The sequence below is a fragment of the Pelobates fuscus genome, chromosome 2 (assembly GCF_036172605.1).
Source record: "Pelobates fuscus isolate aPelFus1 chromosome 2, aPelFus1.pri, whole genome shotgun sequence".
Taxonomy (NCBI): Eukaryota; Metazoa; Chordata; class Amphibia; order Anura; family Pelobatidae; genus Pelobates; species Pelobates fuscus.
The window spans coordinates 319,521,829-319,541,132 of record NC_086318.1 but is presented as its reverse complement, the minus strand read 5'-3'; the positions used below and the strand labels follow the sequence as shown (position 1 = coordinate 319,541,132).

General features: G+C 42.3%; 1 protein-coding gene across 2 annotated transcripts in view; it reads right to left on the bottom strand.

Annotated features, from left to right (window-relative positions):
* PDSS2 (decaprenyl diphosphate synthase subunit 2) overlaps positions 1-19,304 on the bottom strand; it is a 304,080-nt gene that overhangs the window by 38,752 nt on the left and 246,024 nt on the right. For both annotated transcript variants that reach the window (XM_063443542.1, XM_063443541.1), the window contains exon 5: positions 14,088-14,162. In XM_063443542.1, coding sequence (XP_063299612.1) covers positions 14,088-14,162 — 75 coding nt within the window. The remainder of the gene's footprint in view (positions 1-14,087; positions 14,163-19,304) is intronic.

The following is a 19,304-nucleotide window of genomic DNA, read 5'->3' as shown; positions in this document are numbered from 1 at the left end:
AGAGAGAAGGAGACAGAGAATATAGGGTGCTGGAGGGAACCAGCTGCCCCAGCTCTGACGTGGTTACAAGGGGTACAGGGGGCTTAACCCCAGAGGCAAGAACAGGATAAATGAGAGAATGGGCAAAATGACCACCACACATAAAGCTATGTGAAGGTGGGAGATTGCTCATTCGATGATCTGTGCCCCTTTGGTAATGGTATTTGTGGGGAAAAAGGAAAGCGTGACTTTTAAAACAAAAACCTTTTTATGTTTGTTATGGAAGAAGACGTGGGTATTCAACCTTTAATAAGACAACTTATATTCATAATAGTGAGGTATAAAACTGGCTCTATTTATTGCCAGGAGGGTGGAGTTTTCCCGGAGAAAAAACAAAATAATAATATTAAAGGAAAGATATTAGTGGGAATGCATCGGCATTCTGAAATGCTCACTAGGGCCAACACAATTGCAAAGTGCTGAGGACCGAGAAACAGGTCACTAAAAAAAAGAAAAATTTTTTTTTAATAATTGCAAATGTAGTGTCAGGCTTAGGAAATAAACCTACCAGAGATCTGGTCTCAGCCAGTAAGTACTGCCAGAAATCTGGTAGAAGGGCAGGGGGGTATTCAAGATAGAGGTATAAATATAAATATAGAGTAAGCCAAAGTAGTGATGGTACCCCTAAAGGGAGTACAGTAGTTACCAGTGCAGGCTAAGAGGTAGACCTATGCAGAGGGTTAGTATAGGAGAAGTGCCAACCTGAGCATAAGAAGGTATGCATGTAAATGTAGCTTATTACCAAAAGGGAAGGCTTCCAAACAATGCCCAATCCGCAGCCTGAAAAGCCCTGCACTTACTAACTGTCTCCCATAGACACAGGGTAAAGAAGTTACACTACCTGCTGCTTCAAGGCAGCCTAAAGGCTATCTCTATCGTTTAACCCCCACACTGCCCAATCAAATCCTCAAAAGAGCATCAAATAGTAAAAGAAAAATATTAGTGGGAATGCATCGGCATTCTGAGATGCTCACTAGAGCCAACACAGTTGCAAAGTGCTGAGGACCAGAAAACGGGTCACTAAAGAGTATATTGATTGCAAGTGTAGTGTCAGGCTTAGGAACTGAACCTTCCCGAGATCTGGTCTCAGCCAATAAGTACTGCCAGAAATCGGGTAAAAGGGCAGGGGGGTATTCACGATAGAGGTATAAGTATAAATGTAAAGTAAGCCTTGGTAGTGATGGTACCCCTAAAGGGAGTACAGTAGTTACCAGTGCAGGCTAAAAGATAGACCTATGCAGAGGGTTAATATAGGAGAGGTGCAAAACTGAGCATAAAGAGGTATGCATGTAAATATAGCTAATTGCCAAAAGGGAAAGTCTCCAAACAATGCCCAATCCGCAACCTGCAAAGCCCTGCACTTACTAACTGTCTCCCACAGACACAGGGTAAAAAAGTACACTACCTGCTGCTTCGAGGCAGCCTCAAGGCTATCCCTATCGTTTGACCCCCACACTGCCCAAACGAACCCTAAGCGAGCATCAAAACGAAAATAAATAAACGAACAACCAAAACTAAAAAACAAAACAAGGCAAAACAAAAAAAATTAATTTTAGAAAGAATGCATCGGCATTCTAAAATGCTCGACGCGCGTTTCGGCGTAACAACGCCTTTGTCAAGAGCTGAGAAGGTCTGCCTACCTGTCCGTATTTGAAAGGTGACGAAGCCCGCCTCGTGGGGACCCGCCCGCCAATCGTCGGCGTAGGCCCCGCCCACGGTACTGCGTCATGTTCCCGGCTTCCGGGAATGGACTGCAGGCCAATAGGGGAACGAGGGGAGGAGTCGATGTAAACTGTCCCACGTGGGGGGCAGGCTGACAGTGGATTGTCAGTCTCTCGCATAAACCCGCCCCTCACACCAGCATAATCCTATCTGGTCCCCATCATATACTGTAGAGATGAAAAAGGGCTACAAACTAAAAAAGGGGGGGGGGGGGGTTCACATAGTGCTTATGAGTCTGTGAAACCTAATTAGATGTGTATTTTAACTAATGGAGTCCCAGATAGATGTATAGTTCCCATATATCCTCTTGACTGTTATTATTTCAGAAGGTGGCCATAGGTTACTATTCCACCAGATGCTGACAGTCATCGGAAGTAGCATTTGGAAGTAGTGACATAGGCTGCTTAACAGCCATATCCTGTATAGTCCCCCGAATGTATCGGATATGTGGGGATGTACTCAGATGGCTGGTAGTGCTTTCTGTCAGTCAAGGGGAAAGGAGCGTATATAGTCCATCCTATATGGGTTTAAAGGACGGTGGGCACGAGATTCGTTCAGTTCCCAGTGGGGTAGTAGATGAGTTGGTAGGTTGAAATAATAACAGTCAAGAGGATATATGGGAACTATACATCTATCTGGGACTCTATTAGTTAAAATACACATCTAATTAGGTTTCACAGACTTGAATACCCCCCTGCCCTTCTACCAGATTTCTGGCAGTACTTACTGGCTGAGACCAGATCTCTGGTAGGTTTATTTCCTAAGCCTGACACTACATTTGCAATTATTAAAAAAAATTTTTTTTTTTTTTTTTAGTGACCTGTTTCTCGGTCCTCAGCACTTTGCAATTGTGTTGGCCCTAGTGAGCATTTCAGAATGCCGATGCATTCCCACTAATATCTTTCCTTTAATATTATTATTTTGTTTTTTCTCCGGGAAAACTCCACCCTCCTGGCAATAAATAGAGCCAGTTTTATACCTCACTATTATGAATATAAGTTGTCTTATTAAAGGTTGAATACCCACGTCTTCTTCCATAACAAACATAAAAAGGCTTTTGTTTTAAAAGTCACGCTTTCCTTTTTCCCCACAAATACCATTACCAAAGGGGCACAGATCATCGAATGAGCAATCTCCCACCTTCACATAGCTTTATGTGTGGTGGTCATTTTGCCCATTCTCTCATTTATCCTATATATGATCTAAGTATATATATATTTTTTTTTACACTTTTAACTTAATTTTATTTTATTTTCAGCCAGCAGGGGGACCAACTGTCATTACAGTTGGTCCCCCTGCTGGCAATGCCTGAGCCAGCTATACCGGCCATGTGATTGTGAGGTCCTCGCAAGGACCTCACTCTCACATGACCGGGAGGGACCGGAGGAGGCAGATCTGCCTCAGGGGGGCTCCCTGGGAGTCCCCCCAACCGCGATCGCCGGCGTGGGACCACCGGCGACCGGGTAAGTTAAAAAAAAAACGGCGGGCGTATATTTACGTCCTGCGGCGTTTAGAGCCGCTTTTAAAAGGACGTAAATATACGTCCGCCGGACTTAAGGGGTTAAAAGTATTCAAAACAAGGTAGCTGCCAATTGCCAAGTTTCTACAAGGGGTACAGTACCAGCTTATGACACTTTCAACTTGCAGTTTATTAAGTTAAAAGTGGAATACAGTTGTAATACCAGATTCTACCAAACAATAATCAATGCGCAATTGAGAATATGTACAGGTGCTCCTAACTTTGCGATCTACCTGTTTTATGACAGCTCGGGCTTAGGACCAGCTCTCAAGTGTGGACATACGAGGGATTCCCTACGTTAGAGAGCTGGTCTATGTTCGGAGAATTTTTCCCAAATGCAGATTTCAGAGATTCCCTGTGCTAGTGAACTGGTCTATGCAAAGAAGGAGCAGAGTATTTGTAAAAAAGAAGAAAGAAGGAGCAGAGTACTTGTAGAATAGGAGAAAGAAGGAACAGAGTACTTGTAAAAAAGGAGAAAGAAGGAAAAGGAGAGAATTGTTGTTGGCTAATAATAGTAAGTGGGCTACCCAGCTCAGCCTTCCTACTGGGCATTGCTATAAGGAAGGTTTAAAAATTGAAAAAAGGGGAAAAAAGGTGGGGAGGGGAATTGAGGAGGGAAAGGAGGGGAGAGCTGATGCACGGACGAGAAATCATATTATGAGCAAACAGAGAAATCGTCTGAATATCACCGAAAGAGGAGACCTTTGTTTGTTCCTTATGAAAATTGAACCAGATTTCAAATATTTAGTCTCACAGCATCAACCTCAAGGATCTCATTAATCACAAGTAAAGGTCATTTCAATTTACTTTGTTTTCTCATTAAACTTGATAAAGTTAAAAACATTATAAACATGCATAAAGTAGAAATACAAAGATAAATGTACGTACACCCTCCTTTCTAAAAAAAATATTCTGCACTTGCGCGAAAACTGGTGGGCGGTAAGGAAATTTTTCCATCAAGAAAGATGCATTAGTGGGCGGTAGGTAGAAAAAGGTTGACTACCACTGCTCTAGTGGCTGTATGGTAGACAGCCACTAGAGGCGGAGTTAACCCTCAGAGGTAATTACAAATTACCACTGCAGGGTTAAGGGTGATGCACCCAGACCACCTCAATGAGCTGAAGTAATGTGGGTGCCTACCGTGTCCCTTTAATTTCCTTTGAACTCTCACTTTAGAATAATCTTGCAATACTTTTGGTAGCTCTCTTAAGATTACAGCTGGCCATTCATTATATAAATGTTGTGAAATAATTTAGTATGAGGTGTTGTTACCGGGGAAATAACAGGAACGAACCGCAGAAGCCACACATAGAGATATGGACACAGGTCTTCAGGAAGTAAAAGGCCTTTATTCACATACCGATCGGGTCTCAGATGAACTCCTGTTCCAAAAATATCTGAGAGGAGAAAGCATGGTGTACAGGACTTTTGTTAACAGCATATCCCCTCCCATACAGTATAACCCCTCCTATATTTCTCAGACCAATCAGCACACAGGATATTCAGGATCTCCTTACATGGCAGACCACATGGCTTGTTGAAGACAAAGGAATTTTCTATCCGCTTCCACACATGCTCAGTATACTGATGACTCATCCAACTGTTTGTAACCAGATACTAATTAGCATATGCCATGTGGAGATTTCGGCCTACTAAATTTTGACCATGCTGGATTCCCATCACAATGTGTAAATGTAAGGAGTTTGTTGCAATGAATGCAGAAATTGGTTATATTACACTCAGGGCTCGAGTCCTGCAGGAACGCGTTGGAACGGCGTTCCTGCACTTTTTTCACAGCAGGAACGCCGTTCCCCCTGCAGGCACTCAGGGGGCGGCAAAAAAATGCCGCCCCCAAATGCCCTGTGTTCCCCCTGTCATGGGGGGGGGGGGGGGCACCTGATTGCCTGCCCCCTCCCCCCGGCGGGCTGCTCTCTCCCTGTCACACGCGGCGAGGGAGCTGTGTCCTCTCTGCTCCCTTTCGCCGCGCGCCGTTTTCTGATGCAGGGAGCCGGAATATGACGTCATATTCCGGCTCCCTGCATCAGCAGACAACCCACGCGGCGAGAGGGAGCACAGAGGACACAGCTCCCTCGCCGCGTGACAGGGAGAGAGCAGCCCGCCGGGGGGAGGGGGCAGGCAATCAGGTGCCCCCCATGACAGGGAGAGAGCAGCCCGCCTCACTGCAGCCCCACTGGACCCCAGGGACCCATCCATGCCAGCTTTCCTAAAAGGTAGGGAGGCTGGGTGGGCAATGTTAATTTGAATAATTTGTATATATGTATGTCTGTGTGTATGTCTGTTAGTGTATGTGTGTGTGTATGTCTGTTAGTGTATGTGTGTATTTCTGTTAGTGTATGTCTGTTAGTGTATGTCTGTTAGTCTATGTATGTGTGTGTATGTCTGTTAGTGTATGTATGTGTGTGTGTATGTCTGCTAGTGTAGGTGTATATGTTAGTTCAAGTCTGTGGGTGTATGTGTGTGTTTGTGTCTGTTAGCGTATGTACGTGTGTGTATGAGTGTATGTGCTTCTGTTAGTGTATGCATGTTTGCGTGTATGTGCTTCTGTTAGTGTATGCACGTGTGTGTGTGTGTATGAGTGTATGTGCTTCTGTTAGAGTATGCACATGTTTGCGTGTATGTGCTTCTGTTAGTGTATGTTTGTAAGTGTCTGTCAAATCAGTGAGAGTCTGTTTGTCATTTAGTGTGTGTGTGACTATTAGTGTGTGTCTGTCAGTGTGTTTGTGTGTGTCTCTGTCAATGAATGAGTGTGTGTCAGTGAATGTGTGTGTGTGTGTGTGTCAAATCAGTGACGTCTGTGTGTTTGTCACTGAGTGTGTGTGTTACTGTCAGTGTGTATCTGCCAGTGTGGGTGTCTGTCAGAGAGTGTGCTTAGAGGGACACTATAGGCACCCAGACAACTTCAGCTCATTGAAGTGGTCTGGGTGCAGTGTCCCAGTCCCCTTAAACCTGCAAGTGTAATTATTGCGGTTTCTCAGAAACTGCAATAATTACCTTGAGGGGTAACTCCACCTCTAGTGGCTGTCTATCAGACAGCCACTAGAGGGACTTTCGGTTGGTTAGGTGACCAAAAGTCGCCTAACTGATGCTGGACGTCCTCACCCTGTGCATGAGGACATCCAGCATCTGCTAAATACCCATAGGATTTTAACCCCATCAGTGTCGAGTTGGGGGGGAGGAGGACATGAGGGAGGGGGGGCACTACAGGGAATTATAGTCCCAGGAAAACAGCTTTGTTTTCCTGGCACTATAGTATTTCTTTAAAAGGAGCAGGAAAAGGTGGAGTCTAAAGAGGAAGGGGTGGGTTCTTAATCAGGAAGCGGTGCGCCCTTGACAGGAAGGGTTGGTAAATTTAGATTAGGGGGTGCTCAGGTATAGTCATGCCTAGGGCAGCACAAAATTAAAATACACCACTGTGTGAGTGTCTGAGTATGTGTGTGCGTCTGTGAGTGTCTGAGTGCATGTGTGTGTCTGTGAGTGTATGTGTGTGCACGCGTTTATATATGCATACGAGTGGGTTTTTTTTTGGTGGGGGGGAGTTCCCACACTTTTTTCACCAGGACTTGACCCCTGATTACACTGGTATAAAAATGCAAGTAATTAGTCACATCTGCTGACCTCTGCCCAGAAAGTACATGATGGATAAATGGTGGCTTTGTTTAACGGTAAGTTTTTAGTTGTAAATTTTGAAATGCATCACCAATTTTAATGTGAACAGAGAGACTTCCTTGTAAGCCAAGCAAAACATGCAGAAAATGTAAACTTCGGGAACGCCTCCAAGAATATTTACTTATGGACAGTTTGCATTGTAGTTGGGTGCAATAATATTCAATAATCCCCATAAGAGTAAATCTGGAATGGTGGAGAGTGGTGGTGGTCACACATGCACCCCACATCCCAAATTCTCTTTATGCAATGCATTGGGATTAGGAAAAAAATGATTTGTATTGATGACTTCATTGCAAGTGGAATGACTGCAGAGAGTAGATTTGCTTTAATTAAAAAAAAAAAAATGTAATAGGCCGGGGCCGCAATCTTAAAGGATCATTATAGTGTCAGGAAAACAAATTTGTTTTCCTGACACTATACAACCCTTAGGTCCCCCCCCCCCCCCCCATCCTAAGGGCCCCTCTCCCTTGGTCCTGAAGGGGTTAAAACCTCTTCAGTTACTTACATTTATCCAGCGCCGAGGGAACCCGAGTGACCCTTTCTCCCACTCAGACATCGGCTCCCAAATGTGGAGCGGAATGCGCATGTGCGGCAAGAGCCCCGCGCGCATTCAAACAGTCCACAGGAAAGCATTTCTCAATGCTTTCCTATAGACGTTATGCACGCTGAATGATATTTTTGCATCGCAGAAGCACCTCTAGAGGCTGTCAGGAAGACAGCCACCAGAGGCTGGATTAACCCTGCTATGTAAACATAGCAGTTTCTCTGAAACTGCTATGTTTACATCTGAAGGATTAAAACCTGAGGGACCTGGCACCCAGACCACTTCATTAAGCTGAAGTGGTCTGAGTGACTATAGTGTCCCTTTAACTAAGAGTAAAACATTGTAAAATTACAACATTAGTGTTCCTTTAAGACTTGCATGTATTGAAGTTGATGGGATGCTTTATTCAGTGTTTTATGAAAACAAAATAAACAAATGGAATGGTATATTTTACATAAATATATAGTGGAAGGGAAGGATTCTGCTGCATGTAAAATAGTGTATGTTGGTCCCATGTACAGTAAAATGTTGGTTATGGGACAGAGTATGGACTCTTCTCCTGCCTTTAGATGATGGGTGGTGAGATTGGGCCAGTTTCACAGAAGGATATCACCAAATCTCTATGAAATGCTCACAAAGACTGTGCAAGAATCATTTAAATTCCAATCCAGTCAAAAAAAGGCACTCCAGTAGATAGCAAAATAGCAGTTTTATTGGGGGCAAACACACTGCAACGTTTTGACCCGAATGGGTGTTTGTCAAGCTTGAAAAAGTTGGTTCGGTCGAAACATTGCTGTGTGTTTGCCCCAATAAAACTGCTGTTTTGCTATCTACTTGAGTGCCTGGACCATCACTTTATTTTACCATCTGGGTTGTTGCCAAATATGCAAAGACTCCAGAAGGCAACAGAGCCACTTTATTATAATAATATTAATAATAAAAAAATAATATACTGTATAATAAGGACAATTCAACAAATAGTAATGCATAAAAACAAATAGAGCTGGATGTCTGAAAGAAAAAATATTTTGCCACTTTATGAGATTTACCCGCTGTGTCACAGCAACAAGGCAGTATGATTGGCAAGACTGTTCAGCCAATCAGACCCATTAAAATTCTACCTTTAATGTTATTAAAGTCACGATTTTCTGTGCATTTCCAAACATCATATTCTTCAATGCATTCCCCTTTTGTGAATTACGAGCCCTTATGTAGGTGGAGGATGAATTTTGAGATGATGCCTGCTGCTACAAAGTATATTGTTTCTTTTCAAACCAGGCTCAGATTTTGTGAGCCCTCCTCTCTCTGTAACAGTACCATTTGGCACGTGCCCAAGTTAGTAAGATTAGATTCTTCTGAAGGAATTTGATTTAGTTTCTGGTTCTGATTTCAAGAAAATGATACCTTAAGAATTAGATGGGCTTAAATTTCATTCTTTTCTAAGCATATCGTGTGTTGCATTTTCTACATTGGGCAACAGTTCAACGTGATTTTTCGGTTTTGTTTTTGCACAGTGTAATAAGAACATACATAAGATCTGTTTGTTATTAAGCCACAGCTCTTTGGAATCCAAAACAATTATCTAAGTATCTGTAAAAATATTTGATGGTTACTTCTACATATTATCTTTGATCGTTATGTTTCATAAGTCCGTGTTACTGTCATCTTTGCATCCTTCTAACTAATGAACGCAAACAGATTAATCAAAATGTAAGTAATTCACCAGAAGAACAAAGACATTCTACTTGCAATTTTAACCTAGCTCATAACGTTTAACCCCTTAAGGACCAAACTTCTGGAATAAAAGGGAATCATGACATGTCACACATGTCATGTGTCCTTAAGGGGTTAAACAACATATAGGTAATTATGGCCTTGGTTACCATTTAGCATTTGATATGATCTACATCTACATGTTATCAGTTGCGAATGAATATTTAAAGTGAATCGGTCATGACATTCTAAGCCCTAATATCGTATCAAGCAATAAATATATAAATGATCAGTGATACATCCAACTGTTTTGAAGGATACTGTAGGTACCATAACCACTTCAAATTAGTCCTGCATCATAGCTTACTCATAGATTAGCAGAAATGTTTGGTCAGTGGCAACCTCCAAGGATGATAGGGGGGAAGGAGAGTTAGCAAGCCAGTTGGTGGAGAGGGAGCTACTAAGTCAGTGATTGGCTGAGAGTGTTCTGCTGATGCTCTTAGCCTATCTCTACCCTTAGTGTTGCATTAACCAGAGCTCTGTCTTTGCCATTTTGTCACTGGAGATCAGTCTGCAGAGGACAGAGAGTCTCTGCTTAGACAAACATGTCGGTTAGGGAATATCCTCGATTCTACTTGCCCTAGGAATCCAATCCCTGTAAATGTCACAACAATCTTTACAGTAGGACACTCATCTGTGAAACTCACCGCAAACATAAAACATGTGAAAAAAATCAATTTTTAAAATTACGATTAAGGGATGGAGCCAGCAATGGATGAGAGGGGTCGCAAGCTTAATGCGCTCCACTGAGAAACCCTGGAAATACTTTTCTCTTGAACTGAGTGGAACTTACCCCATGGCTGGTGTTAACGACAATGGGCAGCAAAACTAAAAAATCCAGGGCAGGAAATATCGGTGATCTCTTTCGACACTCGCATCAGGCCGCATGGCCCAAAATGGTACTGCCCGACAAAGGTTCCTCATTGTCATCAGAGGATTTTACCGAGGACACAGAAGCAGCAACATCCTTTGGCACAGAGCCTGTCCACGCTGCAGAAGATCAGGAGCCGGTGATTGCGGCTCTTCTGAAAACCTATGCTGGGAGAACTGCGCACAGGTACAGCTGCAGACATCTCACAGTTTAAGGCCTCCATTTTCAAGTGTCACCACTAGAATCACACTGCTGGAAACCACAACAAGTGCTCAAGACTCTAGGTTGGCCTCAATGGAGCATAAATTGGAGGAGATCCAACGTGCTCAGCAAAATATGCACACCGGAGTAGAGATACTGGAAGATCACAGGAGACGCCAAAACTTGAAATTAAGCCCTGCAGATGTAAGCACGGATGAAATGCCGCACTACATCAGACGGCTCCTTGCTGCACTAATGCTACATAAACAAGCCAAAGCTATTAAAATTGATGGCATGTTCCGGTTACCGAAAACCACCTACTGCCCCAACCTCAGCTATGGAGGGCCTAATCGTGCGCTTTCAAACTACTCAAGACAAAGCAATATTCCTTGCAGCAGTGAGAGGGAAAACACCAATCCAATTTGGGGGCTCCTCCCTCCTCATCTTCCCAGACTTCACACAATATACCTTGGCCTGGTGGAGATCGTTGAGACCAATGTTACAGGTTCTCTGAACCAAAGGAATTACCTACCACTGGGGAGTTCCTAGAATGATACTGTTCACCCACCAGGGCAAGACTTATCGGGCACAGAACCTGGAAACCACCATGAGTAGCCTGGGCCTCATCATAATCACTGGTGCTCAAGATACACACCTGGCAAGCCTGGACCTCTCCAAGATCCCTATATTCCAGCCTAGAGCACCAACAGTCGCAATTCCTTGATGGACTCCAAGTGCAAAGTTCCCCGACGGCTGGAGTGTACCTCACAGAGTCTGCAAAGTCATGGGGACACTGGTACAATGTGAATGTACACCACTTTATTATTTTTCATTTTCGTTTTGCGTTCATTTTATACCATTGTTGGCTCACTTTATATTTTCAGTTTTTAAAAAAAAAAATATATATATATATTTTTTTAATCCAGATGCTAGCATGGACGCTATGCAGATATAATTTAACAAAATGGGTTTAATTGTTTCCTTTAATGCATAACTTGAAGCCCCATGGAGGGTACAGCTTTTTTCTGAAGCTTCCCCAGCCCCGTGCCCTTTCTTCTCCAATATCTCACTTCTCTATATCTAACTTAGAATCATAAGATGGGCAGGGGTTATTATACCAAGGGGTAATAGCTCCTTGTAATTCAAACGCAAAGCCTTACTCGTGTCTCATTCTCTGAGTACTAAACCAAAAATTGCATCAGCCGCAAATGTTACAGCGGTTCCATTCATCATAAATGATCAGGGCAGGGGTGTGACGGGTGTCTGCCTGCTGGCAGATGCACTAAATATTGATAAAGCGGAGCATTTTATTATTATATTATTTATAAAGCGTCAGCAAATTCCGTAGCGCTATTAGATTTTTCATTCTTCTTTAAAGAATTATCTGTGTAATACATTAAAAATAGGGATTACATTTTAGCCCATAGTTTACTTTAAAAGGTTACTCCAAGCATCATAAATGCTACATCCCAATGTAGTGGTACAGGTGTCAGGAATATCCAGTCGCCGTTCTCCGCAGTTACAGGGTCCTAGAAAGATCTAATCTTGATCGAAGTTGTCAATCGGATCCCCATCAATTAGTTCATAATTAGGAAAATCCAGGCAAGACAAAACTTCAATACAATAACACTACCTCTGCAAACAGGCCTCTTGAGCCTTGGGTAACTAGGTCCCAAGCTAGAAAAATAGAGTATATGTTGCACTTAAATTGAAGTTCGTTTCTAACACTGTGAATCCCCGCCACGGAACTCCTGTGGATTTTATTTTGTGTGCAGCACATACTCTATTTTTCATGGGCATCACACTATGGGTGAAAGTAAGGGAGATTTATGGAACCAAAAGGAGAATAAAAAATATGTTTCAGTCGTTTGGCCCTAGTCATGTATGTAAGCATGACTAACGCCTAGAGGACCAAAACATTATTTTTTTCTCCTTTTGCTTCCATAAACTTCCTTTACGTTCACCCTCCATTGTGATGCCTATAGGTCATTGTTTTTAGGTCCCAAGTGGTCTGTCTCTCCTCCTCCACTTTATTACTGATCGTGACAGAGATCAGTGATTAGATGCTTTGTGCACACACGCATTACTCCTGCTCATCACATGCAATTGGACAGCCATAATAAGCCCCCATTATTGAATTTCACCCTCTATTATGCACAAAGCAAGATGATGATTTGAGTAAATGAAGCAATTTTTGCTTCATCCAGTATCCTGCCAACATTATGACGTTCAGGTTTAGCAACTGTTGGGAAAAGAAATATCTAAAGACAGTTAAATAATTCATGTAGCTTAATCTCTGATATAAGTGTCCAATTTTTAACTGCATAACTAGTAACATTTATGCCATTCACAGCGCTTGTAATAGGAGACTCTGCAGTCGACAGATTCATTTCATTTATCCGAATGAAAGGTTCTATTAGACTCTGTTTCCTTAACCAGCGAGCAGTGAATTTGAAGAGAAAAATGAACAATTGCTATAAAAAGGAGTAGAAGTGAAGAGCCATTACAGGAAGTGTTGGCATAAAGACACGGAGTACTGATATAACTCACTTTTCACTTGCCTATTAAGCAATAAAAAGAATTAAATCTCAGCGATATTATGATTATACAAAGAAACAAGGCAAATCAAAACGACAAAGGTTCTTTAAATGGAAAAATCACAGGCACTGGTTTCAAGTCAAATGTGTAATTTTAAACTTTAAATCTACTTTGTGTTTTTCTTGTTTTACATAATCCCTTGGTACATTCTGTCTTTACCAATGGCAAAATTATCTTTTTATTATTTCAATCAAACAAGCTCCATTGATGTCTGAACATCAAATAAAGGTATAATTATGCTGAAGAGTCTCTGATACTTAATACAAAACTTGCACTACAACCAGACATACAATATACTATATATATATATATATATATATACACATATACACACACACACACACACACACATACATACATATGTAGCATCAACAGACAAAAACAATCAATCTATAATGTGATGATTGTGATTTTTAGAACATGATACAGATGCAATCTCTTTCCTATCACAGATCCATAAAAGAAACTTGTTCTGATACGCATCTTTATAAGACTCTAGAATTAAAAGGACACTATAGGCACCCAGACCACGTCATGTCAATGAAGTGTTCTGGGTAAAATGTCCCTTTCATTTTATCCCTGCAGTATAAAACATTGCCGTTCTGCAGGAATGGCAATGTTTACCAGTGAAGGCTTTGAAGTGGCACTGTCACACCGAACTTTCCTTTCCCCAATCGCTTCCTCTTCTCTTCCTATCTGATCTAGTTTTATTTAAAACATATGATAAAAGAGACTACTTTGCTACGCTTGACCAGATTTGAACCACTTTGTGTGGTCAAAGAAATTTTCCCACAATGCTCACCCTTTCCTCCGTGATCTCACGATGCCTCCCTTTCAGTATTCCCGAACGTCCTGTCATATAGACAGGGCGCTGGGAAACTACCGAATTTCGTCCTAACAGAATGAGTACAGTTTGACAAAGGAATGCAGCAGCAACGAGGACAGCAGAGCAGCAAGGACTGAAAGGTAAGTAATACTCACCCTTCAAACCCTCACATGGTGGCGAGGGTAAACCTAATTAGGTCTCAGGACACTATGGCGTTAGGGATACATGTTTCTATTCCAAATGTTAGAGTGATCCTCTAAAAACACATATAGCCATATCAGAATCACAGGAGCAGTTAAGACCTTACCTCGGGAAAGAAAGAATTTTCATAGTATATCCCTTGTACCAAATCACCAATGGCACTAGACACAAGTTCCACAACCTGAAAAATAGAAAGGAAAAACAAAACATAAAAATGGTAAATTACTGTGCCTGTTTGACTACATGTAAAAGCTAAGATGTGTATACTGAGACATTGAGACAAGGTTTATATATCATTAAATCAAATATTTTCTGTTACTTTTTTTGAATCATCAGTCAAGTATATCAATAATTAGTATACATTATATCCTGCCAACAACGAACAGGAGCGGTCATTAGTACATAGCATTGACTGAAGGCATTCCATTTTCCCCAAAGAAACATAACTATATACAAATAAAATTACAGTACTTTTTTTTATTTGTGGTACATGTAGGACGTGCAAAAACACAATAATTTATACAGCTCCAAAAGTGAAGGTATAAACTACAAAGTGGGAGGTACCTACCTCCTGGATTTAGTTATTCCATCTCTACATACTTCACTATTTTGTGAATTTATATTTCTAGATCTTCGAGATCACCTTCTCACAGTCAGGTTGTACCCTCTATACTCGGTGCTATCCCACTTTGTAGTTTACACCTTCACTTTTGGAGCTGTATAAATTATTGTGTTTTTGGTCTTCTATATGTGTATGTGAGGTACACTTTTGGTGTTAGCACTATTTGTTTTGGGTGTTACATATAGTACATACTCTGTACATGTAGGACGTGGACCACTTTTATTTCACTAAAGCATTCTAAGCATTTACCTTTTCTGTTTTGTGTCTGTATTCTGTGTGGCCTACAATCAGTTGTTGATTATTTCTGTGGTCTGGAAAAAATTTTTTACATTAGAAATATTCCTTTTTTTTTTATATAGCACTTTTCTTCTTGAGGGGACTGATGCATTCTCTATTAATTGAATTGGCTACCAAATAATAGAGTTTAACACTATCTTTATTAAGGTTGGAAGTTTCTATAGTCCACTTTATAATGTTTACTATGATATATCTTCCTTGAATGACTAAATATTAAATAATTAATTTTGTGGGGGAAAATATAGAGAAACTTGTAAAAAATATATATTTAAAAAAAACAAAAACCCATAATTATGGTTTTGCCACCTGCAAGGAAAATCAACAGAAAATAAATAGTAAAATAAAATAAACGTGCACATTAAAACACACACACACACACAAAATATATATATCCATTAGGGCTGGTGTGAATACAGTTAACACATCGAAAAATCCAACTTATCTGGGACCATTCCTGCTCTATACTATAAAAAAAAAATAACAATATATTTATTATATTCACTGACAAAGACAGAGCCTTTCACTGCCTGTAAAATACTCGAATAGGCTAGATTAACCACTGTCCAATGCTCCAGAAAATGTTGACAAGTTGTAAATAAATGTATTAACATAAAAGACCAAACCATGAGGGAACAGAATATTAATCCATACAAACCATACAATCAATCTTCCATATTATTAGTATTAGAAACTAACAGACGTTAAGAAATGTGAACAAACCCCAATTTGCAGGTCAATAATTTAGCAGTTTCGGCACACTGCCTATCTTTCAGACAAAAAAAAAAAATTATATTTCAGGAATTCTCACGTATACAAAATTGTCTATAACAAATGCCTCTGGTACTTGTTAAAGTATCGGGACTTAAAGGAGAACGGTCAGCTTTTTTATTTATTACTGAAAACAAAAGATTGCATGTACTAAATCATTACCGTGTATTGTTATTTATTCAATATATATATAAGTGAATAACTTATTATCCTGGCTTATATTTACTCCATGAGGACATCTATACTGAATTACTTTTTTTAAGAAGCAACACTTATCTGCTAACACGATCAAATTTTAGGCATGTGCAGTGTGACGAAAATGTAGAAGCTTTATGGGTAGATATCTGCTTGGGGCAAACAAAATGAAATCAGTTGTTGGTTGGGATATGTTATAAACCACCTAATGTAAACATTAATGAGGAAGAACAGCTGTTAGAGCAAATTGGGAAAGCTGCAAATCGGGGTAACACGTTAATTATTGGAGATTTTTTATTACCTGGACATAAATTCGGATAGAGTGACTAGTACTTCAGATAGGGGAATGAGGTTTTTAAATGTGTTAAATGACACCTTTATGTCACAACTGGTACAAGCACCAACTAAAAAGGATGCTTGTCTGGATCTCGTTATAACAAACAATGTTAATCTTTTGACCAACATTCAAGTAGAGGAGCATTTGGGAAATAGTGATCACAATATGGTAATTTTTTAAATAAACTCAAAAAAGCAAAAGTACGTGGGATATACTAAAACGCATAATTTAAAAAAAAAAAGCCAATTTCAGTAGGATTATGGCAGCTCTACAACATATCGACTGGCATAAACTCCTTAGTGATAAAAACACTGAGGATAAATGGAAACTATTCAAACAAATATTAGACAGGTACATTTCTCAGTATGTGTACCATTAGGTAATAAATATAAAAGAAACAAATTGAAACCAAAGTGGCTTAGTAGAGAAGTAAAACAAGAGATTACAAATAAGAAAAGGGCACTTAAAGCGGACAAATCAGAGGCATCCTATATAAGAAAGACAATAATGCTTGCAAAAAGGCAATTAAGGTGGCTAAACTAGAAAACGAGAAATTGATAGCCAAAGAATGCAAAACCAACCCCAAATTTATTTTCAAGTACATCAATTCTAAAAAAAAAATAAAAATAAAAAAAAATAAATGAAAGTGTAGGTACACTGGAAACAGAGATGGGTCTGTTAGTTAATGAAGACCAGGAAAAGGCAGAAATTTTAAATAACTATTTTTCTTCAGTATATATTAATGAGGATCCTATGGTAAGAGATATGCAAATGATTGCTGCAACAAACTTGCAGATAACTTGTGATTGGATAACTCGAGACAAGATGCTACAGCTCAGTGGCGGATCCAGAGTGGGCCAACGGGGCAATTGCCGCCCCCCCCAGAGATTTCCCACTGCCGGCTAATGCAGGGCTGGCATTGACCAAGCGCCAGCCCTGCAATGTGCCTGCAGACCGTGGAGGGAGATCAGGGATCTCCTCCCCCCGGTCCGCAGGCACTGTGATCGCAGCCGACAGGGGAGGGAGGGAGAGAGGACCCGGGAGCTCAGCCTGCAGCTCCTCCGGGTCTGGGACCACCAGGGACAGAGAAATGTCCGCCCCCTCCTCCCAGTAAAGGTAAGAAGGGAGGGGGGACATAAGAATATTTGTTTTAATTAAATTCTAATTAAATAAGAAGGGTTGGGGGGCTTTTTTTTAAGTTAATTATGTATGTATGTATGTATGGGGACAGTGTGTGTGTGTGTGTGTGTGTTGGGGGGGCAATGTGTGTGTGATAAGAAGGGTAGGGGGCTTTTTTTATAATCACACACATATTGCTTTCTCCCCTCCCCTCCCCCCACACACACACACACATACACTGCCCCCATACACACACTGCCACCCATTACACACACACTGCTCCCCCACACTCACACATACACTGCACTCCTCACACACACTGCACATGTCACACACAAATACTGACCCACACATACACTGCCCCCTAGCGCACACACACTGCACCCCTGACATATACTGCCGCCCTCACTCACACACTGCTCACACACTGTCCCCCTCACACACACCACTGCTCCTATGCCCTACAACAGCCCCATTTCCCAGCAGACCTCAGGTAAGTTGTCAAACTGTTAAACGGTTTGACTACTTACTCTGGGAGGGGGTCCTGGCACTATTGACACCATAACCACTACACTGAGCTGTAGTGGTTATTGTGTCTGGATTATTTCTTTAAATAATCTACAAGTGCCCCTCCCGAGATCAGGCTCTGGATCCGCCACTGCTACAGCTGTTAGAGAAAATTAATGTAAATAAAGCTCCGGGGCCTGACGGTATTCAGAGTACTTAAGGAGCTAAGTACCGTGTTTCCCCGAAAATACGCCCTACCCCGAAAATAAGCCCTAGCTGAATTTTCGGGGTGGGCTGCAATAAAAGCCCTACCCCGAAAATAAGACCTAGGCAGGGCCGGCGCCCGCCGGCCCTTTAAATGCCTCAGCCGCCTGAGTGCTCTATAGAGAGCGCTCAGACGGCTGCCGCACTGCCTCACCTCTCCTTCCCTGTAGCGTTGCCGAGCTCCTCTCCGGTCCGCGACCCGCCCGGACTGACAGGAAGTGCACACTGAGTGTGCACTTCCAGGTCAGTCCGGCTGGGTCGCAGACCGGAGAGGAGCTCGGCCACGCTACAGGGGAGGTGAGGAGAAGATGGAGGGGGAAGGGAGGGGGGAGTATTACAAGGAGGGAGGGGGGGAATATTACAAGGGGGAAGTATTACAAGGAGGGAGGGTGGGGGAGTATTACAAGGAGGGAGGGGGGACTTTTACAAGGAGGGGGGGAGTATTATAAGGAGGGGGGAGGGAGGGGGGAGTATTACAGGGAGGGAGGGGGAGGAGTATTACAAGGAGGGAGGGGGAGGAGTATTACAGGGGGGAGTATTACAAGGAGGGGGGGAGTATTACAAGGAGGGGGGAGTATTACAAGGAGGGGGGAGTTTTACAGGGAGGGAGGGGGGAGTATTACAGGGAGGGAGGGAGAGTATTACAGGGAGGGAGGGGGAGTATTACAAGGAGGGGGGGAGTATTACAGGGAGGGGGAGTATTACAAGGAGGGAGGGGAGAGTATTACAGGGAGGGAGGGAGGGGGGATAATATTACAGGGAGGGAGGGAGGGGGGATAATATTACAGGGAGGGAGGGAGGGGGTAGAATATTACAGGGAGGGAGGGAGGGGGTAGAATATTACAGGGAGGGAGGGAGGGAGGGAGGGGGGAGAATATTACAGGGAGGGGGGAGTATTACAAGGAGGTAGGGGGGAGTATTACAGGGAGGGAGGGAGGGGGGGTATTACAGGGAGGGAGGGAGGGGGGAGAGTATTACAGGGAGGGAGGGAGGGGGGATAATATTACAGGGAGGGAGGGAGGGAGGGGGGATAATATTACAGGGAGGGAGGGAGGGAGAATATTACAGGGAGGGAGGGAGGGGGGGGGAGAATATTACAGGGAGGGAGGGAGGGGGGAGAGTATTACAGGGAGGGAGGGAGGGGAGAATATTACAGGCAGGGGGATGTGAGGGTCTCTGGTGGGGTTACACAGCGCGGACACCGGCTGACAGAC